At 38.6% G+C, this 27,054-nt stretch overlaps 1 protein-coding gene across 4 annotated transcripts in view; it reads left to right on the top strand.

Annotated features, from left to right (window-relative positions):
- Positions 1 to 27,054, top strand: part of emid1 (EMI domain containing 1) — a 180,194-nt gene that overhangs the window by 149,151 nt on the left and 3,989 nt on the right. The window contains exons 10-16 of one of the 4 annotated variants that reach the window (XM_066689178.1): positions 920 to 1,018; positions 1,288 to 1,340; positions 10,801 to 10,863; positions 11,033 to 11,077; positions 11,669 to 11,713; positions 19,467 to 19,551; positions 20,195 to 20,285. In XM_066689178.1, the coding sequence (XP_066545275.1) occupies positions 920 to 1,018; positions 1,288 to 1,340; positions 10,801 to 10,863; positions 11,033 to 11,077; positions 11,669 to 11,713; positions 19,467 to 19,551; positions 20,195 to 20,202 (398 nt within the window). In that variant the 3' untranslated portion in view covers positions 20,203 to 20,285. Of the gene's footprint in view, positions 1 to 919; positions 1,019 to 1,287; positions 1,341 to 10,800; positions 10,864 to 11,032; positions 11,078 to 11,668; positions 11,714 to 19,466; positions 19,552 to 20,194; positions 20,286 to 27,054 lie in introns of those variants that run through there. The other 3 variants (XM_066689175.1, XM_066689176.1, XM_066689177.1) reach the window with 3 other exon arrangements.

Below are 27,054 nucleotides of genomic sequence, written 5' to 3'. Positions count from 1 at the left end.
TTGCCACCAAGTACTAAGTCAAAGGGGTCAATTACTTATTTCCCTCATTAACATGCAAATCTTGTGTAAAATTGGACAAACAAAACTTATTCAGTATTTGTGGATATTTACAGATGTGTTTAAATTCTACTTTTAATCTATTTATTTAATAAAAATAAGAAAATACTCTGTGTTTTTAATATGTCATTATATCATGTCTGCATCACTGTAAGTAACGAACAGTACCAACATTATGGATATCTATTAGAGAACATTGCTATCTAGTGACAACATAATGCATTTTAGGAAATTCTCTCAAATTCAATGTTTTTATGTTTATTCTGGCTTTTCAATTTTTTTTTCTATTTCATGCAGTATGCTTCAAATTGTTCATGTCTATTAAGCAGTGATAATCTCACAGTCAATTTAAAGTTACAGCAATTTGCTCATGAGAAATGGTAAAATGTAATAGATTAATGACAGAATGTAGAACTTGTTTCTGATTTTTTTTTTGCCAAACTCATACTCTGCCTTCTATTATTTCTATTCCAATTTAGCAAGCCTGTGAAAACTCATGGATTGATTTATTAATTAGCATAAGCAAATTAATTTGTGAGCACCTAAGAACAAGAATTACCTTGAGGGCCAACCCGTCATGCCTTCTAAGATGATATATTCCTACTGTATTCAGTACACAAAGTGTACATAGTGCCAATGCCAAATATATCGATATCCTCAATTTGTTATTGATCATCAATTATCAAAAAAGAATGATATTGATATATGAATACAAATTTATGATTTTGTAATGTCATAATGAATGTAAAAAAATATTTTTCAAAGGAACTACTATCCATTGCTGTGTGAAGTCACACATATGCAGTTGAGCTGAGTCGGACAACATCTTTCTTCTTGGTGAATTTAATTTCTTTCCCCGCAGGTGAAGCTGGTGACTCCCTTCTTTCCAACACCTTCCTAGACTCTCAAGGGGTCCCAGTGCGAGGCCCAGAAGGGCCACCTGGGCCACCAGGACCCGTAGGTCAGTCTGAGCTCTTTAATCAGCTTCCTACCAAATAAGAAATATTACATATCTGTTTGAGATTGCTATAGTAGCTAATCAGTCTCAGAATCCGAAACAGTTTTTAAGGATTTCAACAACCTAGTGGACCAGTTTGATAAACCCCAGGGACATAAAGAGAAAAAGTAAAACATTTTCCTTATAAAAGTATAAAGGAATCATATGGAAAATCAAAAATCAAAAAACTGAAAAAAGAAAATGTCTCACCTATTTATTCTTGTGTCTTCCAGGACCCCCTGGTCCCCAGGGCACAGTGGGGCCTCCTGGAACCCCAGGACAAAATGTAAGTAGGGTAATAAGTTGGGGGTTGGGGAGTGTTCTGGTATGGAGCAAGGAAGTTATTCACAATTTTAGTGCATCCATAAAGGACATAAAAATCAAATCTGCATTTTGTCATTGCCAGGTTTCAGTCTGTGCTTCCAATAAATTAAAACTATGGAAATCAACAAAGGCTGTATTTTAAAAATATAAAGGGAAAGTTTGCTACAACTTTTGATTGCTTCAATCTTGTATGAAGTTATTTCCCGCTTGTATGATAACAATTCATGTTTGGATTCCTCGATTTATCTCCCTGAGAGGGCTTCAAAGCAAGTACTCCTCTGCTCCTGGCTTTGACCAAGTTGTAGAATGGAAATAAGACATGTAGGGCATCCAGTATTACATTGTAGAAATGGTATAAGGGTTTTTTGTGAATAGTATTTGGGATTGCATGTCAGCAGTAATATAAAGATAATGCACGGTGTGTATCTGGTGTTTCATGATACCCCCTGTTTGTCATTATCTTGCCAATAAATAAACCATGCCCATCTGCAAACAAGAGTCAGTGGAATAATTTATTAACCTCAATTGTAGTTTATCCCGCTCTGTACTCATTTTTGTAGATAGATCATACATCTGTCTGTTACTGGATGTTTACAGATGAGAGCATACAATGGTGGAGTTTATATGTGTGTTTTAACCTCACTCAAGACACTCAAGTTAAATATGAAATTACCCTCTCCCTCTCAGGGTTTACATGGTCTTAGTTTATTGTACTCGGGACGAGCAGCTGTTTACCCGACTTTATGCAAATTAAGGGGAAAGCAGTGAGGTGCTATGCAAATTATCTCTACATACAGCTCTCATGCTGTTTTTGCAGGAAAATCCCAGAGATGGTGGTTTACATGCACAGAAAACAATGCTCGAGACACTTGGCTGGAATCCATGGCTGTCATGTGACAGCTTGTTCAGCTGTGGCTTTGTGTCTTCCATCTAGTTGTTTAATAGTATGTTTTACTGATATTCTCTGAGTCTTTTTTTACGTCACGGAACTAATAAAATGCTAAACAGTTCACGAAAACAGGCCCAAAACCATATAGAGAGCATTAGGGCTGTCTACAAAGGTTCAAATGTTAATTAGGTATCCAGAACTTCTGAGGTTTTTACAAGCCTTCAAAGGTTCGTCACACGACAATCACACACGTCTCTTGTTAATAGAAATTGACATTATACTAATACTATTGAATACTAAACCACATTTCATATGTCCCTCATAGCCTATCGAAATTAAAACATTTGATTTGTTTAATGCCCATTACTTAAATAAAAGTTGTTAAAATTGTCAAAAAAAAGCTCCAAGTCGTGTCAGCATGCAATGGACCAGATTAAATTTAAACTATGTATTTTGAAAATATACGCTTACACTGATAATTTATTTATTTTTTCTTCTGAAAAAGAGCCCTACCCCCACCTGCCAGCATGCATGTGGACCACTCCATGTTATTATGTGTGTTATTGTTTCTTTATCTGCCATCTTTACTGAAAAGTCTTGTACAATATAAATGGAAACACAAAACAAATGTCTAAAAAAAAACAACTGCTGCTTGGGATTCTTTTGCTAAATGCACAGAAGACCCCAAAAAACCTGAATGTAATCTGTACAAGAGAAAAATGATATATCACAGAGGAACAACCAATCTCCACGATCATTTGACCAGGTTTAAGTTATTATGCATTATTTATTATTCTTATTCTTATTATATACAGAAACGTACATAATTTTGACACAAAACTGTAAAAGGGAGTATTTTTATTATAGTTCACCAAACTGTAAAGGTTACTGTGTTCTGGTGTTTTAGTATTTAGTGTTTATTTAAATGTTACTGAACTCATCAAGGGTTTTACACTGATTTGCTATTTCTGGCACTTTTTCTCTATTGAATAAAATACAAATTAAACTGAACATGCATACATCACCGCACATAGGTTATTATGAGTAAAGTGCTTTTACTGGAAGGTTAACATGTCACATGCCACGCAAGTCAAATCAAATACCTGTACATAAAGCGTGTGCTTGTAAAAAATTAATAAAAACATGATTACTGTTTGAGTTATTTTAAACTACAAGGGAATGTTTTGTTCATATGGATTATCTGTAAAGGTAAAGGTAATGTGTTCCAAACCTTCAAAGGTAACAATAGACCCTTTGGAACAGCCCTAGAGAACATAATGATAATAGAAAAAAAAAAAAAAAAAGATTGAATTTGAGATATCTTGAATTGCATTTGAGATATCTCAAATTGACTTCCTGTGTAATTTGACATCTCAAATTCAATTTGAGATATCTCAAATTGACTTCCTGTGTAATTTGACATCTCAAATTCAATTTGAGATATCTCGAATTGAATTTGAGATATCTCAAATAGGACAGGAAGTCAATTTGAGAAATCTCGAATTGCATTTGAGATATCTTGAATTGCATTTGAGATATCTCAAATGTAATTCGAGATTGACTTCCTGTCTTATTTCAGATATCTTAAAATAGACAGGAAGTCCATACAAAACATATAGCATTTTCACAGGAAGTCATTTTGAGATATTTGAATTTGAGATATCTTACATTGTGATATCTCTAAATGACAATTTGGCTTGCCATATTACCATTAGCACCATTGCTAATGATAAAACGTCCATGAGCAACTTACTTTACCTTGAAACCCACAATATACTTATGGAAGCATATAGTTAACTTGTGTTAAATGTTAATGCAATTTGGAAGATTCTAATCCAATCCCACAACTGCATTTTAATTTTCCATTTATGCATGCATTATTGAGTCATAATGAAAATGTAAATGCAATTTAATTTGAATTTTCATATTCTAGTATGCACATTCTCTGACAATGTAACATTTTAATAAAAAAAGCCATTTCACATTAACAACTCATGTTAATATTCACTACACCATGTTTATAGATACAAGAAAATAATTAATTTGGATGATGTTGCTCACAACAAGACAACAAGACAACAACTATCAGCACATCATAGAAAATAGTAAAGTAGCCAAAATACAATAGGTTTGGTGAGAGAGTCTCTCAAAAGTAGTTAATCATAAAATTAGTGTATCTGTCTCTGAATTAGTAGAGATGGTAGCCACCTGGGTTATCATACAGCATAAACAATCTCACAGATTCAATCTCATAGATTCTAATACAATGTCTCATAATATTTAAAGGAGATAATACTGGTATTTTACTGTAAGTAAAATCTTTGTCTTTACAGTTAAAACTGCTAAACCACTGTGAATCAGCTGTTCTCCCCATCTACTGGTTGATGTACGATATCAACACGATCTACAACCATCCTTACAAAATGTATTAAGATACTGTTAGAAAAATATATATTTAGAGTATGGATTACCAATCTGAGTAAATTTGTCAGACGGGATTCATTAACAGAGACCACTGACCAATGCCAGCTTGCATAGCTTGCCCAAATATTTTGTAAGTTGCCCTGGAAAAGGGCGTCTGCTAATAAATAAATAATAATAATAATAATAATAATAATAATAATAATAGTGGGTTTCAAAATAACACCCCACCCAGCTGTCTGGTGGTCTAGTTCCAGATGGTGCGTAAAAGGTCAGAGGTTGGTAGAACATGAAAATGCTAATTCAATAGCATTTGAAATTGCATTTTCACTTAGTTAAGGAAATAGCCTAAGAGCAAGGACATTCAATAGCAAAGGGGGGTGCTATTTTTCTCTTTTCACATTTGAATTAACATTTGAAAAATGTTAACCATGAAGCAGGGGAAGTCTTTGACAATCAAATGATCGAGCATGAAAATTAAAATGCAAGTGGATTTTTGAATTGTAATATAAATTATGATTTAAATGTTGCATACATAAATGAAAAAATAGGTTACAATTATTTTACTGCATATGAATTTTCAAATTTGAATTACAATTTAATGAAAACTTTATAAAAGTGGAAGATAAATGGTCAGTTTATTGTGGGTGACATTTCATGGTTAGCAATGGTGATTTTCATATTAATAGAATTGCAGAAAGCAGTTTTTTTCTTCTATTATCATTATGCTCTATATTGTTGTGGGTCTGTTTAAGGGTGCTCCGATCAGGATTTTTGGGGCCGATCACCAATTACCGATCACTGGAAGCAGTATCGGCCGATACCGATTACCAATCACGGGGTCTATTTGAAGCCTTCTATTTATCATGTAGCATTATTTATTTGTTTAACTATTCTTAACAACAATGTATATTAAGTATTAAAATGAAGAAATGATGAAGTATCATGAATTGACAACTGTTTATTGACAGGAAACATGTGCAACATATTCCACTCCCTCTCTTAGAGACACTCTCTTAGAGGCACAACTTAAACCATAGCGTGACTAACCTTCAAATGTCTGATGAGGTTGGTGGTATTTAAATGTTTTTGGTGCTTTCCGCCTCGTGGGATTTCCTTGGCACACACGTTGCAAATTGCAAATTTATTGTCTTTTTCAGACACCTGGTAGAACTGCCAGAACGCTGAATATAGTGAAGCCATTTTAGCCGCGAGTTTTGCATAATCTGATCGGCTCTTCTGATCGGCCTTTATAGAGACCACCGATCAAACTATTTAAAACGATTATCGGCCGATAATGATCGGCAGCCAGTCGATCGGAGCACCCTTAGGTCTGTTGTACACACACACACACACACACGCACACATACAGTGGCTCTCAAAGGTAATCACCCCGCTTGGACTTTTCCACATTTCATTGTGTTACAACATGAAAGCAGAATGGATTTAATCAGGTGTTTTTGCTACTAATCAACACAGAACATGTCCATAATGTCAAAGTGAAAAATATAATCTGCAAATTGTTCTAAATTAATTACAAATACAAAACAGAATATAATTGAGTGCATAAGTTATCACCCCTTCAGTCCATTTTTGGTAGAGGCACCTTTGGCAGCAATTACAGCCATTACATCTATTACCATGTTTCCACTGACCATGCCATGCCATGCTGGACGCGTCCCAGAACTTTTTTTCTAAAACCAGGCCATTGTGAAGTACGTCCCTCTTATGGAAGGGGCAGAGCGATTGTGGGTTTGGTTTGTGTTTCGTTTTAATAAAAAACAGAAAACACTACAAGCGATACAGCCTGACATGGACAAGGACTTTTGTGTCTATTTTATTCTTTTTGAATTACATGATTGTAAACAGCGTAATAAATACACGTTTCTGAGCTAAACGTGTATAGACAACATTATATTCAGACAAGCACGTTCCCATAAGAATACGTTTCCATGTGGAACAATAACAATACATATTTGCTATTTAGTATTATTATCATCATTTGTGCTAGTATATGTGTATTTTAAACGGCACAATGTGACTCCCTTAACTTATTACTCTTTCTGCAGATTTGTAACTGCAAACAATACTTTTTCTCATATTATTTATAATTTACTTAGCAGACGTCCTTAACCAGGGTAAGTTACAGTTGAAACAAAATACACACATTTCACGATTAATCATCCAGCTACAATATAACAGGTTATAATTTAACTAAAGTGCGCACATCTCAGTCATGGCGTTTATGGACTTATGGACGCATTTATTAAACCAATCATTTTTGTTTTATAGGGAAACCCAGATTTTTTGTATTTATTTATTCATTAATTTAACTTGTAAATGGGCACACGTTAACTTAATCGTGTTCGCCTTCATACTGATCATCTCTGAGGATTGTCCCTGCACACCATTCACAAAACGACAGCCTGAAACACTATCCAGTTGTTCATAAAATATTAATAAAATCGTCTGCTACTGATCCGTTTATTATCTAAGTCCCTTTGAATAGCCTGTGCTGCCGAGATTGTATCTGCTGAGCCACCTATTTTAGTATCATCTGCAAGTTTGACAAGTTTGTTAACTATCCCAGAGTCCAGATCATTAATATAGATTAGAAAAAGCAAAGGCCCTAGTACTGATCCCTGTGGAACTCCACTAACAACCTCACTCCAGTTAGAAGCAACTCCTTTAATCGACACCCTCTGTTTCCTATACATCAACCAGTTCATAATCCATCTACTTACATTACCCTGAATGCCTAGTTTCCAATTTGAGGATCAGTCTTTGGTGTGGGACCTTATCAAAAGCTTTCTGAAAATCTAAGTATATCATATCATATGCTTTCACATGATCTACAGCTGCAGTTGCATATTCAAAAAAGTCTAATAAGTAAGACACGATCTGCCTCGTCTAAATCCATGTTGACTATTTCGAAGAATATGGTTTTCATTAAGATGCTCCTCTATTTTCTGTCTAATCATTTTTCCCAACATTTTACAAGTGATGCAGGTGACACTGATTGGTCTGTAATTTCCTGGCTCAGTTTTGTCCCCTTTCTTGTGGATTGGTATGACAATTGCTGTCTTCCAGTCAGTTGGCACATCCCCTGTTCTAAGTGTCATTTGGAATATTTGAGTTAGTGGCCTAAAAATAATTTCCCTAATTTCTTTCATTACTGTTAGAAATATACCATCTGGCCCAGGTGATTTGTTTGTTTTAAATTCTGCTAGTCCCTTTAATTCCTCCTCCTCATTTATCCTGATTTCTCTTAGGATTTGACTGGACTGATTGTTAACCTGTGGCATGTTTTCCCTTTTTTCTTTTGTAAAAACCTCTGTGAAAAACTCATTTAGAACATTTGCCACATCTTGTTCATTTTCTAAGATACTTCAATTTTTGCCCTTTATCTGTTTCACTTCCTCCTTTATTGACCTCTTGCTGTTGTAGTATTGAAAAAACTCTTTGTATTAGATTTAGCTCCAAGAGCTATGTTTCTTTCTATTTCCCTCTTTGCTTTCCTGATCCCTTTCTTAAGATCTCTTTGCAGCTCAACATATTCTTTGTATTTTGTTTTGTCTCCATCCCTTTTTGTATGTGCTATGCAACATTTTCTTTCTCTTGATATGTTTTTGCATACCTCTATTAAACCATTTTGGCCAATGTTTTTTGGTCCTCAATTTGCTAAGTTTTGGTACAAATTTCTCTCCTGAGCCTCAAGTAGTATATTTTTAAAATATAACCATCCATTTTCAACTGAATCTGTATCTAGTGTGCTCTATTCAACCTCTTCTAAGTGCCACCTCAAACCTTCAAGGTTTGCTTTTCTAAAATTGTAGACCATTGTTTTAGACTTAGACCTTGTTTTTTGAAAGAATGCCTCAAAGCTAACCATATTGTGATCACAGTTTGCCATTAGTTCTCTAACTAGTGTTCCTCTGACTCTATCTTGGTCATTTGAAAAGATCAAGTCAATGCATGCTCTCTCCCTGGTTGGTTCCCTGACAAATTGCGTTAAAAAGCAGTCATTTACCATCTCAACCATTTCTATTTCTGCTTCTGTTGTCCCAACCGGGCTTTCCCAGTCTATGTTTGGGGAAATTGAAGTCCACCATTATAACAGCCACATCCTTGCTACATGCAGTCCTGATTACATTGTACAATGCAACATCTTGCTGAATATCTGAGTTGGGCGGTATGTAACACACTCCTACCACTAATCCTCCAGATCTCTTGTTCAAAAGTTTCACCCACAAAGATTCTGTTCCGTTACTGGGATCAAATATGAGTTCTTCTGCCTCAATGTCATTTTTCACATATAATGCTACCCCACCCCCTCTTCGATTTTGCCTGTCTCTCCTAAACTGTGTGTATCATTCCAACTTGTATTCATCCCCATCATTTTCTGTAAGCCATGTTTCCGTCACTCCTACAACATCATAGTCACATGCCAGCACTGTGGCTTCTAAGTCCAACATCTTGTTCCTTATACTCCTGGCATTGAGGTACAAACATTTCAGGACTTTCCTACTAGCAGTTTCCCTTTGTTTTCTTTCCTTAGTGGAACATCTCCCATTGTCCGAGCTCTCTTCATTGTGATTCATTGTGCCATATTCTCTCCATTTCTTAATAATGGACTTTACTGTGCTCCGGGGGATATTCAGTGCCTTGGAAATGTTTTATATCTTACCCCTGATTGGTGATTTTGAATAACCTTATTCTGGATTTGCATTGAATGTTCCTTTGTCTTCATGATGTAGTTTTTGTTATGAATTATACTAACTGTGTGACCTCCCAGACACAGGTGTATTTAACCAGAAATCACGTGACGCACCTTAATTGCACAATTGAGTTCAACTAATTATATGACATCTAAAGACAATTTTCTGTTTTGTAATTTGTAATACATTTTCAACAATTTGTGGATTATATTTTTTACTTTGACATTATGGACATTTTCTGTGTTGATCAGTGGCAAAAACTCCTGATTAAATCCATTCTGATATCATGTTGTAATACAATTAAATGTGGAAAAGTCCAAGAGGGGTGAATACTTTTGAGAGCCACTGTACATGGGGATTTGATTCAAGTCTTAAGAATCATGAAAGGACCACTTGAATTGACCACATGAAACCAGAGGAGATTTTCCAGATCAGCAGGGACACACAGACCGGGGTGACACAAATGGAAAGGCATTCAAGACGGAAAACAGGAGACTGCTTCACACAGAGAGTTGTCACAATCTGGAACAAACTCCCCAATGATGTGGTTGAAGCTGAAAATTTGGGAACATTTTAAAAATAGACTGGATAAGATCCTTGGATCACTTATTATTAATTAATTATTAATTATTATTAATGGACACCAAACGAGTACGATGGGTCGAATGGCCTCCTCTCGTTTGTAAGTTTTCTTATGTTCTTTGTCTATGGATTCCAGACTTCAGACAGTCATTGACTGCAAAGTATTTGCAACCAAGTATTGAAACTCACAATTTAATCCATGATTATGTTAGTTTGTCCAAATACTTTTGAGCCCCTAAAAATGGGGGGACCACAGATAAAAATGGGTGTAATTCCTACAACCGTTCACTCAATTTGCATGTAACTACCTTCAAATTAAAGATTGTTTCCTTTGAAATCCATTGTGGTGGCATACAGAGCCAAAATGACGTGTCACTATTCACTAACTTGTCCCTAGTGTAATAAAAAAATGTAAATGGTTATTTAATATTTGACTCGAGCATATTGTCTCAACTAATGTTAAAACACACAACAACTCTGCCAAAGACTGCGGTTGACATTTTTCCAAGCAATTTTCATGTAACTGCGGATTCCGATTTAAAGACTAATTACATACCAAAAAATACATCAAATCTAGTGCACCCCCCACCCTCCAGAGCGTTCAGGAGTTCAGGAGCCAATGAAGGGAGCTGAGTAGTGGAGTAGCATGTGCAAACTGAGGGAGAGAGAACACCAGATGAGCAGAAAGTAAGGAGGAAGAAGGAAAGAATAGAAGATCACTTCTGTATTAAGCTTTTATACACTGGGTACAATAGTCACAGTGTCACTGCATGGATTTTCCCTTACTTACAACTGCCTTTGTGTCTCTTTAGGGCCAACCAGGGGCTCATGGTATCCAGGGGCCAGCTGGACCAAAAGGAGACAGAGGGGAGCAAGTAAGTAATATACTTGCTGTGAGAGGTGATGAATTCATTCTGCATAAGCATTTTGAAATGATATACTGTGCATTTGGCTTTACCGGCACCCATTTTTGGAACTTGGCAACCACTGTTTTTGTACATCAACTATTGCCTCTCTTAAAAAGTCCTTTATTGGAAATTCCAGGGATCCCTGGGGTATCCCGGAGAGAGGGGGTTCAAAGGAGAGCCGGTAAGAAGCTTGCCTGGCTGTGTGTCTGACCGCACAATATATCTGTCTGTCTCTATTATTGCATTCACCTTTACAGTTTACACACACATAAGCACATTTTGTTAGAAATGTGTGAACAATTATTTTAATGCAGTAATATATATTATAAACAATAGAGACACATAGTATTTGTCTTTGTTTTAGTATTTTATTTGTCAGGCAACATTCCCTATTTCTACAGCTTTGGACACATTGGACTACCATTACATCTCTGACACAAGTGGCTCAGCAGTGTCTATAGTATGTTTGAATAGTGGAGTCAGTTACGTCCTTGGGCAGTACATTATACTAAACCAGGGTGTAGAAAGAAAAACAAAATATCAATATTGTGCTCTTGCCATATATATGATATAGTATAGATAAAAAACAGATGTGATATTTCTAACAGTGTTCTTAGTTATGATGCAAAGGAATACCATTTGTTTGTCCTTAGTTATACAGCAGGTGAACAGTGTTATACATAGTACAATTTTGGAAAGGGGCATTAGAAAAACAAATAAGTGTGCATCTGAAAACTTCAGTTCCCTAATAAGCTTTTTTGTATCCCCTCAGGGAGAGCCAGGGCTGAAAGGGGAGCAAGGAGAGAAAGGCCTGCCGGTAAGACTTTTGCCCACACATTGACACATTGCCTACTCCTGTAACACTGTGTCCCGTGGGACAACAGACAGAGCCAGTGCTAAATGCATGGGTCACAACTGACTTACTTTGGAGGGTAGATCCTTAGGAATAATACTGAAACTTTTATTCACCTGATATCCCACAGATAGCTCACCTTTTTTTTTTTCTTTTTCACGTTTTCCCACTTTTTCAATCTCAAAATACAACAGCTAATTTTCCCAAACTACTTTTACATGGAAACCTAGGGCACTTATGTTATTTTTATTATGCCTGCATACATGGTTTTGGTCTCAATTTGAAGCCTCAATTGGACCAACTGGCAGTTTCCACAGTAGAAAACCAAAAACCTGTGCTATGTGAATCTGAATCCCTTGGTTTAAACTAGGCAAAAGTTTCCTCTCTCTTTCCAATTTTGTACTGATTCTTGAACACTCTGTCTCTGTACATTCCTCATTTATGTCACTAACTCCCTCAGGACAGTCATATTGAAATCATGCACTCATTTATTAACAGCACTCATTATCACTTCCCTGGCTATTTCCTATGTCATATCTTACTTAAATGCACCCAGTTCTTATGCTATGTCTGTCAAGCAGTGCATTCTAGTGGGGGGAAAAAAAAAGGAAAAGGTCCTGAATTCACTTCACCACCTGAACACTTTCCCTATGTATTCAAGTATCAAAGCTGCTAACTAAAGAATTCACAATTTTGCTAACTGACTTAATTTCAAATAATTATGTGTTTCTTATATGTTGCACACTTGGAATAATTTGGAAATCATCAAAATCAAACTTGACAGCTGAATGTAGTTAGACTTTCTTCAAAATTGAAAATCAAACTTTCCTGTACTTTCAATCATAAACAGCCAGCAGCCATGTCAAAACATCTTGCCAAATGCCAGTGGAAGTAAAAGGATAAAGGATAAAGATAATGAGTTCACAGTAGCAGACACCAATCTGTTAACTATACATAAATTACAGTCATACAATGAGATATATTGTGCATGTTTCAGCTAGAAACACTGGACATTCCTCGTTATTGATTATACATGTTCAATAAACATGATTAATATTTGCTTAAAATCACATTACCCTTGACAAACTAGTATACTAAGAGTATAAAGGATGTTTGAAATGTGGTTGAAGCCTCATATACAGAAACTGTAAGCACAATACAAAAAAGTTTTTTTTTAGCAACTAGAAAGCAGTCTTACTCACAGAACCAGTTTAGCCATCATACTCATAATTATGCAAAAACTGTGTCCTTATGAATACATTTGAAAGCTGTTATAAACTTGCAAATCTCTGGTGCTAAACTTCTGAAATTATTATATGACATTAAAAAATCATGGATGAAATTTAGGATTTTAAAACTTGTTTCTGAGGATTTAGTGATTCATTTACAGTTTATTCTGAATTAAATATCTTTATTTATACATTAATTCCAAACATCTGGGACCCTCTCTAGGTTTGTGCAAAATGTTATCAGTTCTGGTGCTGTAAAGGTTAAGAAAAATATGTTTTTACAAGGAATAAAATAATTGTAATACAGTTGTGATAATAACATAAAATGATTGCATACAATACCCTTTAACCCATTTCTGGACAATCTTTCAGTAAAATTAATTAATATAGTAATTTAATGTAGTAATGTATATATACAGACGGGTGACAAAGGAAAAACCAATATAAAGTGTCTCAGTAAGGTGTTGGGCCAACACGAACCACCAGAACAGCTTCATTGCACCTTTGGTGTTTTGATGATGGTGATGGAGAGCGCTGTCTAACACGTCGGTCCAAAATCTCCCAGAGGTATTCAATTGGGTTGAGATCTGGTGACTGCAAAGGCCATAGCATATGATTCACATCATTTTCATACTCATCAAAGCATTCAGTGAGCCCTCGTGCCCTGTGGATGGGGGAATTGTCATCTTGGAAGAGACCACTCCCGTCAGGATAGAAATGTTTCACCATAGGATAAAGGTGATCACTCAGAATAACTTTTTTATTGATTTGCAGTGACCCTTCCCTCTAAGGGGACAAGTGGACCCAAACCATGCCTGGAAAATGCCCCCCACAGAGCCTCCGGACCCCCTCACTGTAGGGGTCAAGTAGTCAGGCCTATACCATTCTCTTGGTGTCACCACACATGTACTCACCCACTTGTCAAGAATATGGTGAAGGATGAATCTGCCCATATCACTTTTTTCCACATCTTTGTAGACCAGTGCCTATGGTTTTTGCACCACTGAACTCTCAAATGGGCATTTGTCTTTGTAATGAGGGGTTTATGTACTGCAACCCTACTATAATATCCCTATCTGTGTAGTTCTCAACAGACTGTTCTTGCTGACAGTCTGATCACATCCTGCATTGACATTCTCAGTCACCTGGGAAAGAGTTCCTCTTCTGTTTTTCCTTACATATCACAGTAATGCACGTGCATCACGGTCATTGAATGTGTGCTTTTGACCACAATTTCCAACTCCATTTACTGATATCTTTCCCATATATCTAAATGCAGATGTAACTTTAGTCACTGTTCCTATTGAAACACTAGCCAGTTGAGCAATCTTTGTGACTGAAGCTCCTGCCATTCATGCCCCAATAATGACCCCTCTTTCAAAGTCACTTAGATCCTTTCCTCTTGCCATCTTGATACAAAATCGAGGTCAGCTGGGACTGCAAAGCATTTTCATACATGCCACAGAGTATGATAGGATGTTAATTGCTTAATTGTATCATGCAGTACACCTTCGCTATGTTTCTCCACTTATTCAGGTTTTTCCTTTAATTTGTCACCTGTCTGTGTGTGTGTGTGTATGTGTATATATATATATATATATATATATATATATATATATATATATATATAGCTTTCCCTTCTCTTACAAAAAAAAGTACATCAAGGAGATGAAAATGAACATAAATCAGGCAGGGTTGTTTTTCATATATATAAAAATATAAAATCATATAATTTATAACTTGATATAAAAACGTACTGTTCCAGGTTTTATTGTAAGCATGGGCTCACAGGCATTGACAAGACAGCTTCTTAAGATCTATCAATACTTCACAAAATTTGGAGTTCTAAGTTCTTTCCTAATTATAATGCTCACATTAACTTTCATAATTCTTCACACAGTTTAGGACAGAAATTTACTTATAGCCTGTCCTTTCTATGCAAACTTGTTATGTTTTAATCTGTACCTTTCAATTGTTATACATAATATTTGAATTGGAAGTTATGAAGAAAGTGACATTTTTTCTTTGTTGATGTTGTTGTTTTATAAAGTTATTCTTGTAAGTTAGCAGCAAAATTGTATTTTTAAATAGTGTTTCTTCATTGACAAATCCAAATAATTGTAGTAGTACTAAGTAATAAGTTCTTAAGAGTGATATTCATGTGTTTTAAAGACTGCATTATGAAGACAGGAATGTGTACAATACTTTGTCCAAAGCTGTGGTGCATAATACCTTAGTTTTATTAAATTGCACAGCTTAAGAAAATACAGATAATGAACAAAATAGTAAACTCTATTTACTGTTACCAAGAAACCATATACACCAAAATTACACAAAGACTTAATGCCTTGTCAAATGCTTGCATGGAATTAAGTCTTATTATGTGCAGCTGTGTTTACACAAGTGCAAATGCTGTTGTTGTAATAGTTTACTGTTACAGTTTATTATTAGGCTGTTTTGTTGGGCCGTTGGGCCGTGGGCCTTAAATAATGTTCTGTCTGACCCTAAATCCATCCACCTTCCTCTGCAAGAAATTGTTTCCATGGCTACCTTTCACAGTCACTTCCGTGCCTCAGCACTTGGCATATACATATACATGAAAATGGAGAGGCTGTTTTATTGAAATACACTCCTGTCCATTTTCACAAGGTAAACAAGGTTATAGAGTAGAGTTAGTGTTCAATCAAAGTATTTTGAAGTACATTTGTCCTGTCAAAATAAATGTTTGTACATTAAAATTAACACATATTTGATGACTGATCTGTTACTGCTCCTTAAAGCAATTTACATCTCTAGGTAAATTTAGTCCAAGTAAAGTAAGTCAATACCTCCCTCTAGTGGAACGTAATGATTTACTCCTGAAAAAATGTGTATTAACAAAGTATTCTGTATACAAGTAGAGTCCCAATACATAAAGAAACATACTTAAATTCTAATCAAAATAATATTTTAATGTTGTAAAGTTGACAGTTTTCAAGAAAAATATTGAATTTACTGATTTATAAATATTAGACATATTGAAATGTAATTTAATTGATCCAGACATGGTCTAAAGATAAATGTTTGCTTACAAGTAAAGAATCCAGAAATATCTTAAGTCCAAATATTTATTTGGCTACATCATTCAGGAATGTATTTAATTGTATATGCCAAGTGCTTCATGTCTTATGTTTGTGGGAAACATGGTGGTGGTGGTGGTACTGGGGAATAAGGGTCAATGGATACAGCTATCGTACAGTGTCCCACAATGCATGCTTGCATGATCCATGATTAACCCTTTAAGCCTGAAACAGAGGATCAGGATTTAAAGTCTGTGCACTTAAATGAACCCCCTAAAAACCAGGGCTCTTTTTTTTCATTTGTGTTTCTTTTCCAGTGAGAGAGAAATGGGACAAGGGCCTGTGGGTTTTCTGGTCTAATACATAGCACTTTTCACTTACTGACTTTTGTTTTTAATAATAAATGAAAGCTATTTATTTTGCCAAGATTACAAGAATTTAACCTCACAGGCTTTATGAGCTTAATTGTGATCTGTTCTGCTGTCCACACAATCATGTCAGCAATGCTACAGTTAAACAATTTTCTGCACAATAGTTAACTTCACATACTGTATATATATATATATATATACACTCACCTAAAGGATTATTAGGAACACCTGTTCAATTTCTCATTAATGCAATTATCTAACCAACCAATCACATGGCAGTTGCTTCAATGCATTTAGGGGTGTGGTCCTGGTCAAGACAATCTCCTGAACTCCAAACTGAATGTCTGAATGGGAAAGAAAGGTGATTTAAGCAATTTTGAGCGTGGCATGGTTGTTGGTGCCAGACAGGCCGGTCTGAGTATTTCACAATCTGCTCAGTTACTGGGATTTTCATGCACAACCATTTCTAGGGTTTACAAAGAATGGTGTGAAAAGGGAAAAACATCCAGTATGCGGCAGTCCTGTGGGCGAAAATGCCTTGTTGATGGTAGAGGTCAGAGGAGAATGGGCCGACTGATTCAAGCTGATAGAAGAGCAACTTTGACTGAAATAACCACTCGTTACAACCGAGGTATGCAGCAAAGCATTTGTGAAGCCACAACACGTACAACCTTGAGGCGGATGGGCTACAACAGCAGAAGACCCCACCGGGTACCACTCATCTCCACTACAAATAGGAAAAAGAGGCTACAATTTGCACAAGCTCACCAAAATTGGACAGTTGAAGACTGGAAAAATGTTGCCTGGTCTGATGAGTCTCGATTTCTGTTGAGACATTCAGATGGTAGAGTCAGAATTTGGCGTAAACAGAATGAGAACATGGATCCATCATGCCTTGTTACCACTGTGCAGGCTGGTGGTGGTGGTGTAATGGTGTGAGGGATGTTTTCTTGGCACACTTTAGGCCCCTTAGTGCCAATTGGGCATCGTTTAAATGCCACGGCCTACCTGAGCATTGTTTCTGACCATGTCCATCCCTTTATGACCACCATGTACCCATCCTCTGATGGCTACTTCCAGCAGGATAATGCACCATGTCACAAAGGTCGAATCATTTCAAATTGGTTTCTTGAACATTACAATGAGTTCACTGTACTAAACTGGCCCCCACAGTCACCAGATCTCAACCCAATAGAGCATCTTTGGGATGTGGTGGAACGGGAGCTTCGTGCCCTGGATGTGCATCCCACAAATCTCCATCAACTGCAAGATGCTATCCTATCAATATGGGCCAACATTTCTAAAGAATGCTTTCAGCACCTTGTTGAATCAATGCCACGCAGAATTAAGGCAGTTCTGAAGGCGAAAGGGGGTCAAACACAGTATTAGTATGGTGTTCCTAATAATCCTTTAGGTGAGTGTATATATATATATATATATATATACACACACACACACACACACACACACACATTATATTATCATTATTATTATTTAAAAGAAAATGTATTCTTCAACCATAATATGATGTCCTGACCATATTTTTAATTGATATAAGTAATTATTAACTAAAAGTATTTCAGAAAGTTAAATTGTACAACGTGATGTAGCCTCAATGGTTAGCCATTTATGATCAAGGTCTCAATCCCTTTGACTCTTACTGATAGCTCTTAGCTTTCAGACCCTTCTCATATATTACTCCACACCTTGTTTGATAACTTCCCAGGACAGAAAAAGGCCACCCCTTATCCAGGTTCTAATATATCCTACCATTGGATTTATCCACAGGCTGTAAAATAGTCTGACATTTTATGTGTAAAATCATGATTCAGTTTAAATAAGTGATTGTCTTAAAATAACCCATTCCTCTCACAAATAACCATTGCCTGTGTATCATTAACCCCTATGCCTTACTGACATGCACATACAACCTTAGTGTCTGTTTGTTATGTCTGAAAGATTCCAAAACCAATTGTTTCATTTGTTTGACCTATTACTAGTTGGTTGTTTGTTTAAAGGGGATGCTTAACTAAGAAAAGAAAAGCCCTTTAATTTGAAGAAATTATGCAGCAATACTTTTCTGAGGGAAAGATCACACAGGAAAAGAACATTTAATAGTTATACAGTATCTACTGAGATATACAATAGGAACTCGGGAATAAGAGTAAGAAACTATTTTTAAATCATATATACATTGCTTTTTTTATCATCACCTTGTTGAAGAATCATGGTAGTAATTTAGAAGTTAATACAGCCAGACTGTTGCTCTTTCATATAGGAGCCAGAGCAAAATCTAAGCCATATGTCACATAATCAGCTGGCTTCATAAAACATTAGACAAATGAGACACATAAAAACAGTTACTTATGTTTTACACTAAAACATAATATAGTAATGTTGTAGCAAGAGTCCTGTTGATTGAGAAGGAAGCTGTGCATATCTTGATTAAAGGGCTTTGTTGAATGCGAATTCCCTGTAGAAGCAGGTGAAGCTGCATGATGATCAAGGCATTTTTTTAAGTACATAACTTCCTATGTCCCAAGAGTGAGTCCTGCTGAATTTTTAAATTTCAGTTCAGTTTCAGATGCCACCATATTTTTTAAAATAACCCTTTTTTGTAAGAAATTAAATGCTCCCCAGTTCCACTTAGATATTACTTGGACTTTGTGTGCAGATTCCTAAGCCTGGACAGACTCATTGTTGCTACATACTTTAGCTACACTTTGTTTCTTAGTGCTAGAATTTATTGTCCATATCTGTTGCAAAGCATTTACCAACCTTGAAATGTCTTATCACCTGCTGCTTTACCCAAACTTGAAGTGGCTGCTGGGTTTATCATCAGCGCTTTAGAAGGAATGCAGAAATGTGATGGAACGATGTTCATGGCCTTGAGTCTGCCATGCAATGTGCATGTAGTAGCACTGCCTTGACTTGACGCATGGCCAGACTGGTGAGGAGGGGTGGGGGGGCGAGTTAACCCTCTAACTGCCAAAGATTAAGGACTGCGGCGAGCTTTGGCTGTGCCCTATGCCTTGACGGCTGTATCTATTTTCCACAGGGGGACGGGATTCATCAAATCCGAGAGGCGCTGAAGATTTTAGCCGAGAGAGTTTTAATCCTTGAGACTATGATTGGTATCCATGGTGAGTAGGGGCAGTGGACAGGTTTAAACTCTGGTTAGGTGGGATCTCTCTTTCTGTGGAACATCAGCCACTGCAATCTTCTGCCTTCATGAAAATCCACCTTGTGAAATCCTGTGCTGAGGTAGCCAGTCTGTTCCAGTGCGATACAAATACATTAAACTAAAAGGAAGGATCACCTGACTTTAAATGTCAGCCACTGTCATAAAACCTTACAGGGAAGGATGATGCACTTTATTCTTTACTAGTTTATTTTCATTTAATGTGCATTTATCAGTTGTTTAATTCATGAATTGACATATGAAGGGAATCTTCAAGCTCTTACCATTGGGCAGTAAGTCTAATAATAATGATTTGTATCACCAACCAGTTTTTCAATACAATAGGATGGTAGAGGCCTGAGGACATCAAAAATAAGTGTCTGTCAGATTCCCCCAACCTCCATAGGTATACTTCTTGTACAGGTAGAAAGCCTGGTGTAACAGTATTTGGTTTTACTAAAGGTGGATTCTCATGCTGGTTGCAATTGGGGGATAGGTCTGTCCTGATTCTTGCCTTCAGTGTCTGGGCTCTGGGTGTCAGGTAAGGGCTTGCGGTTCACCTGCCTTCGCTTCCCATCCCTGTCACTGTTTTCGATCTCCAATAGGCCTTTAGTTTGCAGATGTTCCAAGACATGCAGGCTGATCTTGAGCTTCTGGCTCGGAGAGTGACATTACTGGAAGCCATCATCTGGCCAGGTAACCCTGTTCTCTTAAGGTCCTCTCACTTTATATTTCAACCATGGGCAGGCAAGATTTCCTCCATTTAATTTCAGACAGGTGGTTATTCCACATAATGCATAGTTATTTTACTGCAGTATAAGGGCTTTCATTTTACGTTAAGTAAGTGACTAATGCAGTGGTTTGATTGATGTCCTGCCCTGGAATGGTATGGAAGGTCCAAGAATGTCTTTAATAACACAATGTAGACATTAATTTGAAATGGATTTAAAGATCAAACCGTTAACCAGTGTCAGTTCAAATAATAATTACATTGCAATGTATTGTATTTACAGTGTTAAAAAAGTTTGTGGAAGCTATAGTATTAGCTGTATTCCTGCATTAATTTGACCAAAAATTTGATCTGATCTTCATCTAAATCGTAATAATAGATAAATATAATCTGATTAAACAAATAACACACAACAAATATATACTTTTACATTTTTTAATAAGGACATTGATCCAACATTCACTGTCTTTGTTGGAATAAGTATGTGAACCTTTAGTGACTGGTGGCACCACCTTTAGCAGCAACAACTTCAACCAAATGATTCCTTTACCTGTTTATCAATCCCGCACAAAATCCCATATTTTGTCCAATTCCTCTTTACGGAACTTGATATTTTTAGGCAGGTCAGGACTTTGACTCATCCATTCCAAAACGTGAAATTTCTTGTGCTTCAGTCATTCAGTTGTAGATTTACTTGTGTGTTTAGGATCATTGTCATGCTGCTTGACCCACATTCTTTTAAGATTCAGCTCACAGACAGACATCCTGACATTCTCCTGTAGAATTTGCTGGGAAAATCCAGAATTAATTGTTCCCTCAATGATTGTAAGCTGTAAAACTACCTCAAACTATGATACACCCACCACCATGCTTCACAGTCTGCATGTTTTTTTTTTTTTTTTTTTTTTTTTTGTTGGAATGCAGATGTAATGCATCAGACTAGGTTTGAGCAATGAGGATAGAAGGCAATAAAGCACACAGGTAAATAAGTTTAAGAAATATAAGGAAAAAATTAAATAAACTCTCAACATTCAATGAGATTGACGATGTACATAAAGGCCATGGCAAATTAAATAAGAAATCCCCAACAACCAAGCCAAAAAATTAAGCGCCTGAGGGACAGCTGTTTGAAGCACCTAGGTGCCCAAGTTTGGGCGCAGCCGGTCTGCCACGTTGAGGCGGTAGAACCTTGTGAAAGTGTGGCACCGTGAAAGAGAGCCCACAACATGGCCTGTCCACTTGTTGAGTGCGCTGAGATATAAGAACATAATAACATAAGAAAGTTTACAAACGAGAGGCCATTCGACCCATCGTGCTCGTTTGGTGTCCATTAATAACTAAGTGATCCAAGGATCCAATCCAGTCTATTTTTAAATGTTCCCAAATTTTCAGCATCTACCACATTCCTGGGGAGTTTGTTCCAGATTGTGACTACTCTCTGTGTAAAGAAGTGTCTCCTGTTTTCCGTTTTGAATGCCTTGTAGCCCAATTTCTATTTGTGTCCCCGGGTGCGTGTGTCGCTGCTGATCTGGAAAAGCTCCTCTGGTTTGATGTGGTCGATGCCCTTCATGATTTTGAAGACTTGGATCAAGTCCCCACGTAGTCTCCTCTGTTCCAGGGTGAAAAGGTTCAGTTCCCTCAGTCTCTCCGAGTAGGACATTCCCTTCAGACCTGGAATAAGTCTGGTTGCTCTCCTCTGAACTGCCTCTAGAGCAGCAATATCCTTCTTGAAGTGTGATGCCCAGAACTGCACACAGTATTCCAGATGAGGTCTAACTAGTGCATTATACAGTCTTAACATTACTTCCCTGGTTTTAAATTCTACACTTTTGACAATATACCCTAGCATTCTGTTTGCCTTTTTTATTGCTTCCCCACACTGTTTGGATGGAGAAAGTGAGGAGTCCACATAGACTCCTAGGTCTTTCTCATGCGATCTAGTTCTATTCCTCCCATAGAGTAATTATAGTGGACATTTTTGTTACCTGCGTGTATTACCCTTGCACTTGTCCACATTGAATTTCATCTGCCAGGTGTTGCCCCACAACTGAATGTTATCTAAGTCCCTTTGAATAGCCTGTGCTGCCGAGATTATTTCTGCTGAGCCACCTATTTTAGTATCAGTGGCAAATTTGACAAGTTTGCTAACTATCCCAGAGTCCAGATCATTAATATAGATTAGCAAAAGCAAAGGCCCTAGTACTGATCCCTGTGGAACTCCACTAACAACCTCACTCCAGTTAGAAGCGACTCCTCTAATCGACACCCTCTGTTTCCTATTCATCAACCAGTTCATAATCCATCTACTTACATTACCCTGAATGCCTACAGCTTCCAATTTGAGGATCAGTCTTTGGTGTGGAACATTATCAAAAGCTTTCTGAAAATCTAAGTATATCATATCATATGCTTTCACATGATCTACAGCTGCAGTTGCATGTTCAAAAAATTCTAATAAATTAGTAAGACATGATCTGCCTCGTCTAAACCCATGTTGACTATCTACAAGAATATGGTTTTCATTAAGATGCTCCTCTATTTTCTGTCTAATCATTTTTTCCAACATTTTATAGATGATGCAGGTGAGACTGATTGGTCTGTAATTTCCTGGCTCAGTTTTGTCCCCTTTCTTGTGGATTGGTACGTCTTCCAGTCAGTTGGCACATCCCCTGTTCTAAGTGTAATTTGGAATATTTGACTTAGCGGCCTATACATAATTTCCCTCATTTCTTTAAGTACTGTTGGAGATATGTTCAGGCATTGGAACTTTAGCAGTCTCATAGGTGAGCCGGATTGCGTCCACCACCCAGTGCGCCAGTCATTATTTTGAAACTGCCCTCCCTCTGTTGGTGGACCCATATCAGACAAATCGGATTTGTGGCTGTGTGCAGTCCTCTGCACATAGCACTTCAAAACCCGGACAGGGCAGAGCGTGTGTTTTCTGTGGTCCTCATCCAATGTATGTGGAGGGGGATGAAACGTCTCTAGGACAATCGGTTGATTCATGTGGAATACCGACACGACCTTAAGTAGGAAGGCTGGGTTCGTCTTCAGAGTGACTCTGTCGTTGCTTCCCGAGAAGATCAGCCAGGCTTTATCCACAGACAAGGCATTAATTTCACTAATTCTCCTGGCTGTCGTTATCACTACAAGGAAGGCTGCCTTGAATGAGAGAAAGCGGAGCTCCGATGTGGAAATTGGCTCAAAGGGAGCACCGCTAAGTCCTTGCAGAACTAATTCCAAGTCCCAGGTTGGAATTGTATCCTTTATTGGTGGTCTCAAACATCTCGCACCCTTCATAAATTGGCATGCTGAGATGGCAACTAGATATAGCTTCAATGTGGATGCACATTTCCCATCTTCTAGCAGCCATTGCCGGATGCACAGGATGGTCGACATGGGGCACCACGACACCGGATCCACATGTCTGGCTAGACACCAGTTCTGGAAGGCTGACCACTTATAAGTATACTGGGCCCCAGTGGAGGGGGCCCTGGCCGACTGCAGCATTTCTACAACATTATCAGGTAGCCCCATAGACATTAGGCAGTGTGCTGAGTTGGGGTGTCACAGCAATCCCTCAACTTGACTCAGCAAGTCCTGTCAAAGCGGAAGCTGCAATGGATCCGCACTGATCATCTGTGCCAGCGTCGCAAACCACAACTGTCTCGGCCACCGGGGGGCAATCAGGAGGACTTGGGCTCCGTCCTGGAGAATCCTCTGCCGTGTCAGTGGAAGAAGAGGCAGATTCTTTCCACGACCTGAGGATTCAGTCTCCACTCCAAGCTGTCTGGACCTTCCCTGGAGAGAATGTCTGCCGCTGTATTGGACACTCTGGGCAGGTGTATTGCCCGTATTGAGCAGAGATTGTCCTGCACCCACAGGAGAAGTCTGCATGCCAAACAATGTAGTCTGGAGTAGTGTATGCCCCCCTAGTGGTTGATGTAGGCCACCACCGACGTGTTGTCTGTCCGAACCAGGACATGCCTGTCTGTCAGAACATGGTGAAAGTGGTGCAAAACCAGCCCCACTGCTTGCAGCTCCTGTACGTTAATGTGAGCGGACGACCTGAGACATCTCCACAGCTCCACATCCCTCTGACTCCCATCCCATTCCAGACAGCAACCCATCCTGTACCTGAGTCATCTGTGGTGATGACTTCCTGTCTGTGCAGGCATCTGAGGGGCGAGCCGAGGCGCAGATTGTTTTGATCTCTCCACCATGTCAGTGCCTGCCAGCATGTTGAGGTCATTGTCAATGGGTGGTGTTTGTGTCTCGCTGGGTGTACCCTGTGGGCGTTTACCCATCATTGTAATGGACGCATGTGCATGAGTCACAGGGGGACAATATTCGAGGCGGCCGCCATCAGCCCCAACAGTTTGTGAAACTTGACCAGTTGGAGAGTCGATGTCCTTCTGAATGATGCGAGGCACTTCTCCAATGACTTGATTCTGTCTTTGGATAGGTAGGAGTCTAGTCTCATTCCCAAGAAGCTCACCATCTGTGCTGGTTCGAGGGAGCTTTTTCTGTATGTGAACTGCGAGACCCAGTGCAGGCTGAGCCTGCAGATGAGCGGCGGGTAGAGCTTCCACTGTGATGGCTCGTTGAGGCTCTTGAAGATTGCGGGGAGTTCCTGGCCCTCTTGCGGCGCATAGCCTCTGTGAAGGCTGTACAATGCTCACAGCCTCTGTCGCCTGTCAGTGCTTGTTGGGCGTGTTCAGCGCTCAGGCATCGGACACAGAAGTCGTGCCCATCGTCAGAGGGCAGCTTGCTCTGGCACCTGGAGCACTGGAGGAATGCCCCTTTAGGCTTCATCCTGGACAGCAAGAGGTCTGTCCTGATGTCTTCCTCTTCCAGACTCCCCAGTATATACGGACAATTCCTGGGGTAGGAGGACTTCGCCTAACCCCTCACAGGAAATACTATCCACTGAACGTTGATTTTGGCCAAGGTTTGTTGACAGGTCATCTTGGCGCCTCAAAAGCGATCAAAGGTGTCGACGTCGAGGGTCGAGATATCAACAGAATTGTTGTAAGGTCAATGAAAGGTCGAGGCATCGATGTCGAGAGGTTGACGAAGTGGGACGAGGTCGACAGCTATGGTTGAGAGGTGGACGGTGGTGTTCGAGGTTGACGCGTTTGGTCCAGAGTTTCAACAGGCTGGTCGAGATGTTGACGGAATGGTCGAGAGGTGGATAGTTGGTCGAGGTCAACAGATGTTGATGTCGAGGTAGGTCAGTCGTGTTGAACTTGATGTACCGCACGGTTTAGACTCCCGCCAGCAGAGATTGAGTTAATGTGGGGATTTCCCTGACCAGGAGATGGGAAGAGAAGCAGACAGGACGGTCAGCCGACCGAACTGCAGAGACTGCTCCAACTTTCTCAGTCCTTCTACTTCCTTCACTCGAATCTGGAAATAAATGGTACAGGAAGTAATGATCGTACAGCAGATCTCAATGGAGGGACCGAAGCTGGCTCTGAGCGAGACAATAAGATAGAGATAAACTCTGAAGCGCAAGTAGATAGTTATCCAATATCTGACTCCAAAGAGCAAGAGAGCACACTTCTCCAACTTAGTATACATGCAAGCGAACAAGACTAAAATATTACTTCTCACTTACCACAATACACTTTAAACTGTACTAGAAAAAAAAAAAATATATATATATATACAGTGAGGGGAAAAAAGTATTTGATCCCCTGCTGATTTTGTATGTTTGCCCACTGACAAAGAAATGATCAGTCTATAATTTTAATGGTAGGTGTATTTTAACAGTGAGAGACAGAATAACAACAAAAAAATCCAGAAAAACGCATTTCAAAAAAGTTATAAATTGATTTGCATGTTAATGAGGGAAATAAGTATTTGATCCCCTATCAATCAGCAAGATTTCTGGCTCCCAGGTGTCTTTTATACAGGTAACGAGCTGAGATTAGGAGCACTCTCTTAAAGGGAGTGCTCCTAATCTCAGCTCGTTCCCTGCATAAAAGACACCTGTCCACAGAAGCAATCAATCAGATTCCAAACTCTCCACCATGGCCAAGACCAAAGAGCTGTCCAAGGATGTCAGGGACAATATTGTAGACCTACACAAGGCTGGAATGGGCTACAAGACTATTGCCAAGCAGCTTGGTGAGAAGGTGACAACAGTTGGTGCGATTATTCGCAAATGGAAGAAACACAAAATAACTGTCAGTCTCCCTCAGTCTGGGGCTCCATGCAAGATCTCACCTCGTGGAGTTTCAATGATCATGAGAACGGTGAGGAATCAGCCCAGAACTACATGGGAGGATCTCAAGGCAGCTGGGACCATAGTCACCAAGAAAACAATTGGTAACACACTACGCCGTGAAGGACTGAAATCCTGCAGCACCTGCAAGGCCCCCCTGCTCAAGAAAGCACATGTACAGGCCCGTCTGAAGTTCGCCAATGAACATCTGAATGATTCAGAGGAGAACTGGGTGAAAGTGGTCTCAGATGAGACCAAAATCAAGCTCTTTGGCATCAACTAAAATCGCCGTGTTTGGAGGAAGAGGAATGACCCCAAGAACACCATCCCCACCGTCAAACATGGAGGTGGAAACATTATGCTTTGGGGGTGTTTTTCTGCTAAGAGGACAGGACAACTGCACTGCATCAAAGGGACGATGGACGGGGCCATGTACCGTCAAATCTTGGGTGAGAACCTCCTTCCCTCAGCCAGGGCATTGAAAATGGGTCGTGGATGGGTATTCC

This window comes from Amia ocellicauda, chromosome 17, assembly GCF_036373705.1.
Source record: "Amia ocellicauda isolate fAmiCal2 chromosome 17, fAmiCal2.hap1, whole genome shotgun sequence".
NCBI lineage: Eukaryota > Metazoa > Chordata > Actinopteri > Amiiformes > Amiidae > Amia > Amia ocellicauda.
The sequence above is the reverse complement of the archived record's forward strand: the minus strand, read 5'-3'. Positions and strand labels throughout refer to the sequence as shown.